General features: G+C 55.3%; 1 protein-coding gene across 1 annotated transcript in view; it reads right to left on the minus strand.

The window, feature by feature from the left end:
• The window catches only part of RTTN (rotatin), a 107,455-nt gene that overhangs the window by 42,288 nt on the left and 50,387 nt on the right, over nucleotides 1–14,780 (minus strand). The window contains exons 31-32 of the mRNA XM_056131521.1: nucleotides 13,617–13,775; nucleotides 11,406–11,477 (exon numbers count right to left, since the gene is read on the minus strand). Coding sequence (XP_055987496.1) covers nucleotides 11,406–11,477; nucleotides 13,617–13,775 — 231 coding nt within the window. The remainder of the gene's footprint in view (nucleotides 1–11,405; nucleotides 11,478–13,616; nucleotides 13,776–14,780) is intronic.

Genomic DNA, 14,780 nt, shown 5'->3' on the forward strand with positions numbered 1-14,780 from the left:
CTAAGGAATAGAAATGTAAAAGATAAGGTGACAGAAAAAAAAAACACAATTCAGAGGGGGCTCATATGATTTGTCAAAAGATAAAACAAAAGCAAAACAAAGAAAAAATTTTAAAGCAAAAAAAAAATTAAAAAAATAATTGTCATAACCAACCAAAAGATAAAGAACAGCTCCATCTTGAAATTAAGTTTCTTGCTGGATGTCACACGAGAGACAGGAAAAACAAGCACCACCATTACAATTCCAGAACATCAAAGACGAAGATGAGAGGCCGGAGCGACAGCACAGCGGGTGGGGCACGTGCCTGGCACGCCGACAACCCAGGGTCCATCCCTGGACCCCAAGGCCCCCCCTAACTCCCTGAGCACAGAAACGAGACTGACCCCTGAGCACTGTTGGGTGTGGCCCCCAAACCGAAAAGATTTAAAAAACAAAAGCCACACAACGAAAAAACGAAGATGAAGAGATGGTAGAAGAAAGAGCTGGCACAAAGGCAGTGACGAAGGCCACACGAGTGCCCGGCTTCTTCCTCCAGAGCCGCCCCGGCCGCCGGACCGCAGCAGAGCGACCTTCCGAGGAGGGAGGATGTCAGCCTTGCGCCTGCCAACTATCCAGATTATTAATCCAGTGCCACTAACAGAGCCTCAGATCCAGAAGAACACCCAAAGCTTCTGCTCGTGCACTCGTCATCAGGTAAGAGGACAATCACCTTTTCTTTTTTTTTTCTTTTTTGCTTTCTGGGTCACACCCAGCAATGCACAGGGGTTAGTCCTGGCTCTGCACTCAGGAATTACTCTTAGCAGTGCTCAGGGGTCCATATGGGATGCTGGGAATCGAACTCAGGTCGGCCGCCTGCAAGGCAAACGCGCTACCCGCTGTGCTATTGCTCCAGCCCCCCCCCCCCTTTTTTTTCCTTTTTTGGCTTTGGGTGACACGTGCTCAGCTATGCTCGGGACCGGCTCCTGACTTCGTGCTCAGGGCTCACTCCCGACAGGGTTGCAGGAGCCCTACACAGCCCCAGGGACCGGGTGAGCCGCCTGCAAGGCTGCGGTACTCTCCTGGTCCAAAGACACCAGAGGTTCTGTTCACAGTTTTCCTGCCTCCTGGGTCCCACCCGGCTGTGCTCAGGACTTACTCCGGGCTCCGTGCTCAGAGCTCACTCCTGCTGGGGCTCAGACAACACAGTGTGCCACGCATGACGTGACCTGAGCCTGGGTCGTTCAGCTGCAAGGCTGGCAGCTTTCCTAGCCACGAGGCCTCCGACCCCGACTACCAGGGTAAGTTCTCAGGAGAGGGCCCTGGCGTGTGGGACGGCGGGAAAGCGCACATCACCCCATGAGAGAACGGACCCCTGACCCAGCTGGGCCTTCAGGCTGTATGCACTCCTAGAACGCTCAGGCATCCCAAGTGCCAGGGGGTCGGTCTGACGGCCCTAAAAGCAGAGCTAAGGAAATGGAGGCACAGAGCGACCCAGGGCTCCGCAATGCACATTGCAACTTCATTTCAACCACGGCAGCCGAGAAGGCAGATGATCAAGGAACACAGCCAGAGTGAAGAATACACTGGTCTGCAGGAGAGAGCGACGAGCGAGGGACAGGCACGGACCCGTCACCACCAAGCTCGAAGGCGACCCTGAGCACTGCCAGACTCAAGCACCAGGAGTGAAGTCTGAGCACTGGGCCAGGAGTGAGCCCTGCACACACAGGCTGTGGCCCGAATAAAAGTGAAACAGCATCAACACAAGGGAATCCATGGTATTTCTATCTGCAAGCAATGAACTAGAAAATCTAAAAAGAAACATCATTCACATCAACGGGGCCTCAAAAAAAAAAAAAAGTCACCACTGAATCAGTTTAATGGAAGACTTACACAAAGGAAGCTCCAAAGAAATAACAGATCAAGGAAATGAAAGCACATCTGCTGTTCATGGGGTGGAAGGAGTTAAGATGGCCCAAATCACAATGTTCCATGCCACGCACTACCCGTGTTCAACGTAGGAATACGGCCAAAGTCACAATTCTCCATTCTACTCACTCTTCATCATCCATGCAGTCCCCATCAAAACACCCATGACACTTTTTAAAGACACACACCATACACAGCTAGAATTTTTACATAGAGCACTAATACCCACCCCAACTTGCCAAAATAATCTTAAAAAAATAGACCACGGGAGTTTCTCTTTATCCAAGGGTTTTGTTTTGTTCCCATCTGGCAGTGCCCGGGGCTTGCTCACGAATTACTCCCGGTGGCGTCAGGGAACCACCTGGGATGTCGGGATTGAACCGCAGGTCAGGGAAGCGCCCTACCTGCTAGACTCCTGTTCCAGCCCCTCTGTACCCGACTTTAAACGACAGTAGAACGCTCTAGTTTTCAAGACAGGGTGCTACTGGGACAAAGAGAGGGTCGCAGACCAATGGGTATAGAGCTGCGAGCCCAGAGACAGACCCTGAGGCTCCGGGCAGCTGACCTACACAGGAGCCGAGTGTGAGGTGAAGCAGGCAGCCGCTTCACAGACGCTGCTGGGGACCCTGGCCAGAAAAAAGAACAAAGAACTCACATCCCTCTCGCACCACGGACAAAAGCCAGCTCAACATGGGTTAAAGATCTTGATATCAGACTTGAAACCATAAATTTTATTCAGATGGGCAGAATCTTTCATGACACGGAATCGAGAGGCACCTTCAATGACTCGATGCCACCGGCCAGGCTAACAAAGCGAAAACAGACAAACGGGACGACCTCTAGTTTAGCATCAGTACCGCAAAAGAAACGACGGCGAGAAGAAAAAGACAGCCGCAGACCAGAAGAAAATAATTGCCCACTGCTCGTGGGACAAAAGGTTAATATACAAATAAATGAACCTCCTGCAAAAACTAACAAAAGCAAAGAACCCCATCAAAAGAGAGGGGGAAGAACTGAGAATTCCTGAAAGAGGAGGTCCGACGGGTATACGAAAAGACGCTCCCCATCACTCGTCCTCAGGGAAACGCAAACCCAGACAAGAGTGCGTGAGCGGCCATCTCCGTGCTGGGACTGGCAGACACCAAAAGTGACAGGAGCAGCCGGTGTTGGGCCAGGCGCGGGGGAGAGGCGCCCCCTGCTGCTGGTGGGAATGCTGGGCGGGTCAGCCGCTCTGGAAAACAACACGGACTCCCCCAAACTAAGATTCCAGCCCCCCACAGGAGCGGCAATTCTACTTCCGAGCACCTCCAGCCAGGGCCTCTGAGCCCCGTTTTGAAACGGCATTCGCAGGGCTGTTCCACTGCAGCACTAGCCACAGTGGCCCAAATCTGGAAACAGCCCGTGTGTCCGAGAACAGAGGGCCAGATAGAGAAATGGAGGCGAACGCCCACAAGGGAATACTACGCAGCGTGGAAAAAGGACAAAATTGTGCAGTTTGTCAGGACATGGACGGAACTAGAAAATGGCTGAGTAGAATGAGTCAGAGGGAGATCGACAGACGCAGAATGATTTGTCTCGGATGTGGAACAGAAAGAAAAGTAACGGGAAAAACAAATGTCCAAGAGAGAGAGAAGCTGAGCGCTGATCTACAGAACGAGACACCAGGGAGGGCTGGAGGGGACACTGAGGCAATGGTGGAGGGAAGTGACACGCCAATGGGAGTGTGTGTGTGTGTGTGTGTGTGTGTGTGTGTGTGTGTGTTAGGTTAGGGGTGGGGGTTGGAATGGTGTACGCATGGAATCCTATCACTGACTGCAAATCCTGCCTCAGGTAAAAAGCTTTTTGGGTGGTGAGACTGAGTAACAGAGGGTGTGTGAGGAGACGCTGCAGAAAGGCAGCACCTCGCCTCCTAAGTCGGGGAGCGGGCACCCAACGAGATGCACAAACAGCCAACAGGATCAGAAACAGCGGGGGAGGCGCGGTGAGGAAGCTGACGGGGAGAGCAGAACCCTCTCTGCGGCCGGCGCTGGTCCCCGTGCAGTGACTCCGACACGGAGAGGCACCCAGAGCATCCTCGTGTGCACGGCTGCCGAGGTCACGCCCTAAAGAACGGAACTCGGGAGGAGAGACGCATCTCTGAGGAGGGCGCGGGGCAGAGACTGCCATCAGAAGCTTGCTCAGGGCTCGAGGGCGAGGGCGCGTGCACTTATCATTTTTAGACGATAACGCCTGGAGATCCCAACTGTTCATTCAGAATACCTGCAGCTCCCAAGAAACGATCTGAAATCTGGGCCTGCCCCATAACGCTCATTACTTTTCATTTAAGTTCTTGGACGTGACCATGAAGTCTGCACCTCCATTCCTCGCGTGCAGAAACTCTTCCCGGCCGGAGCGACATGTTATCAGTGAGACTTTACTGGTGGCAAAGCAGCCAGGCCCAGCGGATGCCCCAAGGATGGGGGGGACTCGGGCGTTCCACAGGTGACTAACGGCCACAGGCCGCACAGAGGAGCCTGTCACACACACATCAGGCCCAGGAACTGATGGGGCGGCCGGGGACGTCCAGCCCGGCCCAAGGGCCGTCTCGAGATGTTTCCATCCTCAGCGCCCTGCCCTCACCCGAGTGCCGCGCGGGCAGGGAGGGCCCAGGGGACCGATGCGCAGGGAGGCGACCCCCAAACCACCAGATGCCACCGCAAACAAATCTGCAAAGAAAATGCCAAGTTGATTGTACCATAGAACACTCCAATTTGAAAATATTGTTCTCGAGATGCAACGAGCTATAATATCAATTTCAAAACGCGGCACTGGGCTCCTCAAACACCCATTAGCCGGGATTCGAAAGGAACGAGAAGCAACTCGAAATGATACTCATGAAAAACAGAGAATTCATATTCTCCCAGGAAGGACCCCTCCTGCCAGCAGGGGGTGCCGGGGTGGGAGGGGCTCTGGGTCCCCCGCGGCATGGCTCTCCAACGAGGCCACCCCAACAGTGCTCACACCGAGCCCTCTCCCGGCGGCTCTCGACAAGCTCTCAAGTGGGGCGAGGGGGACCTGGGAGACGCCCCGGGCTGACCCACACCACAGCCAGATGGCGCGAGCATGGCTGGAAAGGAGACGTGGGAGCACCCTGGCCAGCGGGACGGCTCCGAGAGCGCCGTGCAAGCGCCGTGCTAAGGAGGTGCGACCCCTCCCCGCCAGCCCCCGGCTGGGTGTGAGCACAGAGCACTGCAACCGAGCATGTGCGCAAACCCAGCCTTCAGACAACACCGACAGCGGGGGAAAGAAGGGGAAGAAGCAAAGGAAGGCTCGGAAGCGCCCCCACTGGGTGCAGAGATGACCGTGAGCTGGTCACGTGAGGAGCCCCTGACTTGGGCACATTTTAAGTCCTGACTGATGAACGCCTAAGAGAGAGGGGAAACGTGCGCTGATCGGTATCACGTTGGGGATGACAACGCAGCCGCTAGCTGAGAAGGAACCCGAAACGGACACAGACACGGCGGTCTCCGGCGGTCTCCAGCGGTCTCCAGCGGCGCAGGGGGCGGAGAGCCGCCAGCCCACAGCAGCGCAGGCAAAACCACAAGGCACGTCCCACGCCCGCCACGTCGGCCCACCCAGTGGCCCAGCGTGACCGACCCACGGCTAAATCTCGGAGGAAACTCAAGCCAAGACACTGATGCAGGGGGGAGGAAGCGGGAGGAGGAGGAGGAGGAGGAGGAGAGGGAGGAGGAGGAGGAGGAGAGGGAGGAGGAGGAAGAGGAGGGGAAAGAGGAAGGAAAGGGGGGAGGGGAAGGGGGCAGAGGAGGAAGAGGAGTAGGAAGAAGGGGAAGTGGGGAAGAGGAAAAGGAGGAAGAAGAGGAGAAGAAAGAGGAAAAAGAGGCAGGGGGGAGAGGATAGAGCCCGGCAGAGGCCCCCCGAGTCTACTCCAGAGGGAAGACACAAACCGAACCAGAAAATATTAATGACTGAGTAAGCCGCACCCTGCAGAACCACAAGGGCTCTAGGTTCTGTTGTTTTTGTTTTTTTTTTTGAGAAAATTATCTTTATTTTCCATGGGGATGGGGAAGGGGCCAGGAAGGGGAAGAACCCCTTCACCCCACCGTGCCTTCCAGCTTCGAAAGAGCAGGCCTGACCCACATCCACTGCCCACCAGCAGAGAAAGAGGGGCTGACCCAGTGTGCTCCCCTCCTCCTGAGGGTCCCAGCTTGGAGCCCTCCCTTCCCTTCCCCCCTGGAGTCCAACCCTAGCTCTAGGCAGAGGCCAGCCCTGCCGTGGTTGTCCCCAGGCAGCAGACTGAGGTCAAGGCCCGCAGCTGGGCCTGTGCGGAGCGGAGACAGGACAATGCCTGGTGGAGCGCGCTCAGGATGGGGCTAGAACCCAGATGCAGGCCAAGGTTCTAGGAACTACTGAGACTTTAGAGACCAGCGGCCGGGGCGGCGTGTTCCTGCTAGACCCCAATCCGACTGGAGTTACTTCCCCCACAAAGGGCAGGAGCCATCAGTGGGGCTGCTTGGCACATGGGGGCCGGGGGTGCCACCAGGAGTGACCAAGCACACAGCGGGCAGTACCCAGGCCCGGGTGCTAATTTTTGATTGGTTAACTAATCAATTTTAGCTAACCAATTTTTGATTAGTTAACTACACAGTTAAGTAATTTTTGATCTTTGACAACTATCATGTTTCCGTCAGAGAATGTGCTTGTTTGTTCCTAAGACTCCCGCACTTCAGTGAAGGGGGGGAGTGTTAGACCTGCAACTCTCGAGGAGAAAACAGAACTAGGGAAAGTCAGTGCACTTTGGCAAATCACAGCAGCAAGAGAATCTCAGTCCGCGTGGACGCCATAGAAGAATCCACACACCACCCTGCAACTTTACTAAGAGGGCTATTGTTTTTTGGGGGAAAAAAAATTTGTTTTAAGCCATACATGTGCCAAATTCAAAGTTCGATTTAAATGTGCAAAGGAAGTAAAGCATGAACGAAAGCACTCGCATCACAAACCGCAGAGGCAGCGCGGGAGTGCAGTGCATGAAATCACCTTCACGCTGAAATGCAACACCCTTTCCGAGGAAAGCGCCAGCCTCACACAGCTGCCGGAATGGCCCCGGGGCATGTGTCCACGCCCACGGGGCGGCAACCTGGGTCACCCGGGAATTCCCAACCTTCAGGCGGTCCAGAAACACGGGCAGCAACGAACGGAAACGGGCGCCACAGGGATTCCCACCTACCCAGCAGACTGCTTGTTCTGCTCAATTCTCTGATTTTTGCTCTCTCAGCTGCCTGTTACAGCGGAGGTCAGGGTGGCTTCTCGGGAGGGGAGGGGAGAGAAGGCAGCCCCGAGGGGGACACTGCGGCCACCCGGAAGGCCCCCGAGGCAGGCCCGGCCGAGTGAGGGCTGCTCCAGGCAGAGTCCCAGGCCTGCCCGTTGGTTGCCTTGCTCTCGAAGGAAAGAGTAGTATCGGGAGGAGACAATGGAGCGGTAAAACAGCTTTTAGTCAGAATGGGAGAGGGGGGGAGAGTGAGAGAGACAGAGAGAGAGACAGACAGAGAGAGAGAGAGAGAGAGAGGAAAAGTGCCTGCACAATGGCAGGTGGGGGCAGAGGGGGACGGTGGGGACACTGCTGGTGGGAAATGCACACTGGTGTGAGGCCGGGGGTTGAGACACTGTATGACTGAAACCCAAGCGCTGGCAACTTTGTAACTGTGTATCTCCCAGGGAGGGACGGAGGGAGGGAGGGAGGGAGGGGGGGAAGGAGGGAGGATGCCGACTTCTCCAGAAGTGCAGCGAGCCTCGCCAGTCTGAGCCGTGGCAGGGCACCCGAACAGGACACAGGGGGCCTCCGTGGTTGGCTGTTCGGGCTTCTCACCCGCGACCCCGCAGGGGCTTCCTGCTCCATTCTAACGTTACTGTCTGGGAACTCCCCACTGTCCCCCACGGGGGCTGGACCCGACAACATCCCCCCCACCCCGGCGCTGGATGCGCTTCTCTCCACCACGTCCCGCCAGCACAGCCTGTTCCCTCTACGCCTGACACGGGCCGTTCTCACGATGGTGTCCTGAGTCGTCCGGATTTGGATTTCTCTGGTGATGAGTGAGGCTGATTTTGTCCCGCAGCTCCTGGCCCTCCGCCTGCCTGTCTTCCTCTGAGGGTGTCTATCCATTTCCTCTCCCCATATGTTGATAGGGTTTTTGCATTTTTTTTGTTGTTGTTGATCTTCATAAGTACTTCATATGTCACAGAACCTTTAAGTGATGTGTTGAATGCAAATGTTTTTTCCCATTCAGTTAGCTGTCTTTTAGTTTACCCCATGTTTGGTTTTTGTTTGTTTTTTTTCTGCCATGTAGAAACTCTTTAACTTTATGTGACTTTATATAACTTTTATGTGACTTCTTTCAACTTTATATCACCTTGGTTCCATTTGTTTTTGTTGCTTTGGCCAGTGGGATCAGATCACTGAAGGTAACTTTAAGGTCCCAATCTTGAAGCATTTCGCAGCGTCATGAAAATCAAGGCGATCCCTGGGATGCCCTGCACGGACTATCTGCCAGCAATAAGTCCAGGGCCCCACTCTCTCCTCTGTGGGGGGCCAGGAGAGAGCTTTTAAAATGCATCAAAATAGACGCACAGAAACAGGACTCTTCCTGACACATATCTTCTACTTAGGAAGATTAAGATAAGTGCTCAGAAATAAAACACAGCAGCCAAAGCCTCCCGTTAGAAAGAGCATAGGGGGTATGGTGCCGCCAGCAGGTCAATCTGTACCTGTGAGGCAAGTGCATCGGCAGCCGTATGGTGCCTGCAGACTTCCAGACACCCCCAAATTGCTGCTGTGCCTTTGGCCAGACCCCAAAAACTTGGAGCAAAGTTTAGCAAGAAAGTAAATGGCCAAAAGTTAGGTATGTGGGAGACACACCCACAAACCACCTCAGGCTCAGTTATATAACCGGAGGCATTGCCTGATTCCTGATCAAACTGCTTGAAGGCCATGATCCCAGAGATTCAGAAACAAATCTCGAAACCCAGCGGCTTTTGGCAGAAAATGCGTCCAGTCCCTGCAGTAGGTTACCGGTGCTAGGCCAACCCAGGTGGGAATAGGTTTTCGTGCCTTGGCCTGTTCCCCTTGGCGGCCCAGTGGCTGCCATCCTCCAGAGGACACTGGACAGTCAGGTTTGGGCCCGCAGTGATGAGACATGCAGGGCCTCACGGGATGGGGGTGGAGCCGGCCCTTTCCTCCCCGTCCCAACAAGACCCTGAGTCACAAACGGCCTCTCTGGCTCCTGATCAAGCTACTTAACGGCCATGATCCCAGAGACTCAGAAACAAATCTCAGAACCCAGCAGGTTTTGGCAGAAATCCCTCCAGATTCAAGTGTTAAAATTTCAGAATTTCAAACTCGCGTGGCCACCACTGCAATCACGTGCAATCATGTTATTCACAACCAACAATAGACTACAAATTGTCTACGGTTGCTTTTCAGCAGATCTGAGTGTTGGGGTAAGATCCCAAATAATAACGGTGGGTGTGGTGTTGAAATGTTGAATGTGATCAAAGTAGAGAGAGAGTGATTTGGAGATCATCTGCCCACAGGTAGGGGGAAGGTGTGGGATGGAGGTACACTAGGGTTTTTGGGGGTGGAGAATGGGCGCTGGTGAAGGGACGGGCGTTTCATTGTATGAGCGAGACTTAGACCTAAAAGTTTTGTAACTGCTCTCACGGTGATTCAATAAAGAAAATTATAAAAAAAAAAAAGATGGAGTTCATGCCCAATTCACTCAGCTAATCAGTGGCTGAATAAATAGCAGTACTCCTACATAAAAAAAAAAAAAGAAAGAGCATAAAGCCCACTGAGAGAGATGTGAAGGCGCCGCCAGCTGGGCCTGGAGTCTGACCCCGGGCAACCCACCCACGTGCCGAGGGCCACCCTCAGCAGCTCCTCTCCGAGATGCCAGGGGTCCTGGCAGGGCGTGTGACACGGACTCCAAGGGGAGGGGAGGGAAGCCGCTCGGGGGTGATGCTGCCCACCGTGGCCGCAGAGAGCGGGAAGGCTTGAAAGCTGCGGCCGGGAACGTCATTTTTAGTACACGCTTTTAAAAACCAAAGTCTGTTTGATGTCAGGTCCCGTCTCGCCTTGCTCCGGCCCAGATGTCAGGCCGGTTTCAGAGAAGGGTAAATGATAACCTAGAGGCAGGGGCGTGGTGGGATGAGAGGCAAGGAAGGCTGTGGGAACAGCCTTGGGAAGATCTGCCGGGAGCCACTCAGAGGGGAAACACACCGGGAGGCCCGCATCACACCGCATCACACCGGGAACTGCACCAGGGACGGGCGGGGGGAGGGGACCGGGGGCTGGGGAGTGTCGCTCAGGGCCTCGGCTCAACCCCCAGCTCAGCCAAAAGGGGAAGAAATTAAAAAAATGTCTAGCCAACAATACTCAGCTGAACGCCAGGTTCAGCATTAATTCTGCCAGCGTCAAGGCTCCCGCTCAGACTCCGGGCCGGGCAGGCAAAGTCATTCTCCTCGTAAACATCATCCATCTACCTCAGCCTGGGCGAAATATTTATGAAGCTTCCAGAAGCCACTACGCTCCCCCAAACTCTGACCTGTGCGCCAGGCCGAGCCCATAGGAGGCTGTGCTGGGCCGGAGCAGCCGAGAGCCTGACCGTGGGCAGCTTACAGCTCCTGGCACTGTCCCCTCCCGGCCTGGGAAGCCCAAGGGCCTCGGCTCCCGGCTCTGGCTGGACGCACAGTCCAAGGTGCACCGGGCTCCAGGGTCCGGGGTCCTCGTGCCCCTGCACTGACAGGGGCGTAAGTGACGGGAGGCGTCCTGGGGAAGGGGGGGGGGGGGGCAGGAGCGTACCTTAGCCTCAAGTCTGGGTGCTGGACAGGGCACGCATGGACCCCAGCCCTGGGCCTTCCTTCCAGCCCTGCCTCCTGGGGTGCCTCCAGCACAGGGTGGGTGCGAGTGGACGAGAGGCAGCATCCCAGGCCCCACCTGGGACTCCAGAGGGCCCTGCTCTGTGCGGGTGTCCTCCAAACAGCGCATCCTCCCCGAGACCCGGGCCGGGCCTGCAGGGGGCCTGCCAGCCGGCTCTCCCCGTTGAGAGCGACACAGGGGACTAGCAAACACCAGGGAACTCCTGACTTGATTGTCAAACACGTGTCACGCTCCCCCCCAACAAAGGATCCATCCAACGCTCGCGGGCACGAGCCCAGGAGAGGAGGTGGTGACGACGCAGAGGTCTGGGCTCTGCCCGGCGACAGGCCTGCGTGCGAGGGGAGAGGACAACAGCTGAGCGCGGCCACCCTGGGCAGGGCCACCCGGAGCCCCGGGCCCTCCTCACCCACAGGGGGTCCGGGCACCGCTCACAGCTCGAGCCCCGTAGCGGCCGACGACGCGTGTGAAGCTGCCAGCACGTGCCGCGCCCGGAGTCAGACCCGCGACGGTTATTTCTGCTTCAACATGACTTTGAATACTCCAGAGTCGATAATTATTTTAAGTCACTCACCTGCCAAGTATAATCCTTCAGACTTTCAGACGGCATGGGAATTACAAGGAGATTCTGAAGAATAAACGCGGCCTGGAATCGAAGGGAAGAAGAAAAAAGCACAAATGTCAATGCTGCCATCTTGTTGTCAGTTCTGAAATAACCAATACATCAGGAGTTCGCAACCAGAAACGGCCCAGGCCAACTGTGCGCGCTGAGAGATGACAGAAACCGACAGACGGGAATTGATTTCAGGAGGTGGCCTCACAGAGATAGTGATTTCAGAAAATAAACTTTCTTTCTGATTTTAAAACTTAAAAAAAAAAAAAGAAAAATCTGTGTTTTGTTTGGTTGGCTCGTTTTGGGTCTGGGGGCCACACATGGTGGCATCTCGGGGCTCTGTGCTGGGGGGTGGGGGGGTCAGGATCCTAGCCAGCCGCTCCCGTGCCAAGTGCACACACACACAAATACACACACACACACAAATACACACACACACACACACACACACACACACCCCGTTCAGTTATTTCTATGATCCAGGATTTGCAAATCCTTAACAGCACTGAGACTCATTTCAAAATGATGCGTGGATGTTTCTCTTATTCCTTGATGGATTGTGGCCACATCTCTGTGGATAAATGAAGCTGACAAATGAAGAGAAAACTCCAAGTTTAAATTAGTGGAAAATATCAAAATGAGACGATGATCCTAGTGAATGGAGAAGATACTTGTGTTTGATGTTAAAAATACACAAAAAATCAGACCTAAAACTCAATTAAAAAAAAAAAAAGCAAATTAAACCCCTTGTTCGAATGAAAAATATTGGCAGAGGGTCTAAACAGACACATTTCCCCCTAAACAGCGATGGCTCATCACCTCTTCCCGGGGAAACGCAAATGAGAACCCTCAGACCCTGGTTCAATCCCAGCCACCCCCCACCCCACAGGTCCCTGGAGCCCCGTCTGCGGGGGAATGCTGAGGGCAGAGCCAGGAGGAAGCCCTGAGCACCGCCCAGTGATGGAGGGCGGATGAGGGAGACACATGCACACGGTGGGACGTCGTTCCACGATGCAGGAAATGATGCAGGAAACGAAACAAACCCAACTTCCCAGCTGCGGCCGGAGGGAGGGGCCAGGAAGGCACCTGGGACAGAGGGCGGCAGCGGGGCTCCCCCTGAGCCTCAGGGTGTCCAACACACAGGCATGCAGTATCGCAGGAAGGAAGGACACACCCTGGAGTCTGGACAGGCCGACAGCGCTGGACCAGGCCGCAGCTTATCCTGACATCACCAAGCACTGTCTGCTGACTGTTCTAAGCCCTTCCATACCAGCACCACTTGGGTGAAAGCAGTAATCAAAAAAAAAAAAAAAAACATCCATCATTCAGAAAGAACTGAAGTAAGGTTCTCTCCTCCGAGTGTGCCTGACCCTGCCCGCTTAGGGCCTGCAGGCATCCCGGCCCGTCAACACGGAGCTAGGCCGACTGGGGCTTGGGGGTGACACCCAGGGCTGCTCGGGGTTCCAGAGGCTGAGACCGGGTGGCCACATCCCAGGCGAGCTCCCTGCCCACCACACCATCACTCCCCGCCGAATGTGGTTTAGGATCTGCTTGTAAACAACAGGAAGACAGAGAAAGCAGATTCCAACACTCAAGCTGATGATCTAAACAGGAAAAAGGCCTCTAAGCTCTCTGTGAGCACACTTCTCTTCCGTACTACCACACGACTTGGCTTTTCAGGAACAGAAGAGATGATGGGCACGGTGAGTCCAGGGGACTCCAAGGGGTCAGCTGCTTCCCTCAGCAGCAGACACTGAAATGGGAGCGATTTGGAGGGGAGTCAAGCACCGTGGGAGATCGGCTATCACTGGAGAGGGGAGCTGCCTTGCCTGCAGCGACCCAGGCTCAATGAGAGAGAGAGGGGGGGGGGGGGGAGACAGAGAAACGGAGAGAGAGAGAGAAAGGGAGAGAGAGAAAATAAGAGAGGGAGGGAAAGAAGGAGAGAGAGGTAGGAAGAGAGAGGGAGAGGAAAGGAGAGAGGGAGAGGGAGGGAACGGGAGAACGGGAGGGAGGGAGGGAGGGAGAGAGAAGGGGAGAGAGATAGAGAAAGGGAGAAACAGAGAGAGAAAGGGAGAGAAGGAGAAAGAGAAGGAGGGAGAGGGGAGTGAGGGAGAGAGAGGGAGGGAGGGGGAGGGCGGGCCGTCCCCAGGGGTCCCGTGCCCGCAGACCCACCTCGCGGCGTGCCATGCTGCACTCGGCCTGGTCCAGCAGGATGCTGAGCACGGTTCCCCAGAGCCCTCCGGAAATGTTCTGGCAGCTGCTGGCCAGGGCCACACAGCCCGTGTCCAGGGTGGTCAGCGCCGCTCCCAAGGCCAGCGAGGTGAACCTGACCTGGGGAACGGAAGCCAAGGAGACGCGTCAATGCTCTGCGACAAAGACGGCCCCGCTTTAGGGCCACAGCTGGAAGATCCTAAATTAGGAAAAGACACTCGGAGAAGCACGATCCTAAGGGTACGAATAAAAAAGCCTGTCCAAGAATATGGACAGCGAACGTTACATGAAGGCCGACGCCACGAAAAGTCAGAACCGGGTGTCGATAAGAACAGCAACGCTGGCCGCAGGCTTGTGTCGGGAGCACTGTCACCCTGCGCTGAGGACACATACCCGTTACCTTCCTCTGCTCCCCTCAGGGTTCCAGTGTGTCCCCTAAATTAACGACTTCAACTTCCCGGAGCTGAATTACCCTTTTGTAAGGCACTTAGTACTTTCCCCAACAATCACTTGGAAAGAAAACGCTTCAAAAAAGACTGAGGTGGCGCAGAGCGCTTGCCCAGTATCCTGGCGAGTCTGCGGGTGTGCCGGCAGGCACCTGCATCGATTTGAGAACCACGTGGCTGAAAGCAGGTGACGAGAATGGACGTGGCCGTCGTCACCTGGTCGCACGGGAGCAGGCTCAAGGATTTTAAGGAACAGAACCTCGAGGTTCAGATAAAACACATTCTACGAAGGAAAGGTCGGGAACACAGAGCAGAACGGCTTCTTATGTAAAATCACTGGACACAGGCTCGGCAAGGGAGCTGAGCCCAGACACCCACCTTGCATGCAGCCGGCCCAGGGCCGATGCCAGAGACCCCAAATGCCCCCCGCATCCCCCCCCCCACACACACACACACACCAGCCCCGCCAGGAGTGATCCCGAGTGCAGAGCCACGAGAAAGCCCTGAGCACCACTGGGGAGCCCCAAAACCAAAAAAATAAAACAACTAAATAAAAGTGTGGCCAGGACCTGGGATCACACTGACCCCCGCGGGAGGACAGAGGGCACGCGGCCTTCCTTCCTGCCACAAAGCCCCGCAGGGAGGCGGGCAGGGCGCACGCTGACCCAACGCTCCAATG

This window comes from Sorex fumeus, unplaced genomic scaffold (assembly GCF_029834395.1).
Source record: "Sorex fumeus unplaced genomic scaffold, SorFum_2.1 ptg000092l, whole genome shotgun sequence".
Lineage (NCBI taxonomy): Eukaryota > Metazoa > Chordata > Mammalia > Eulipotyphla > Soricidae > Sorex > Sorex fumeus.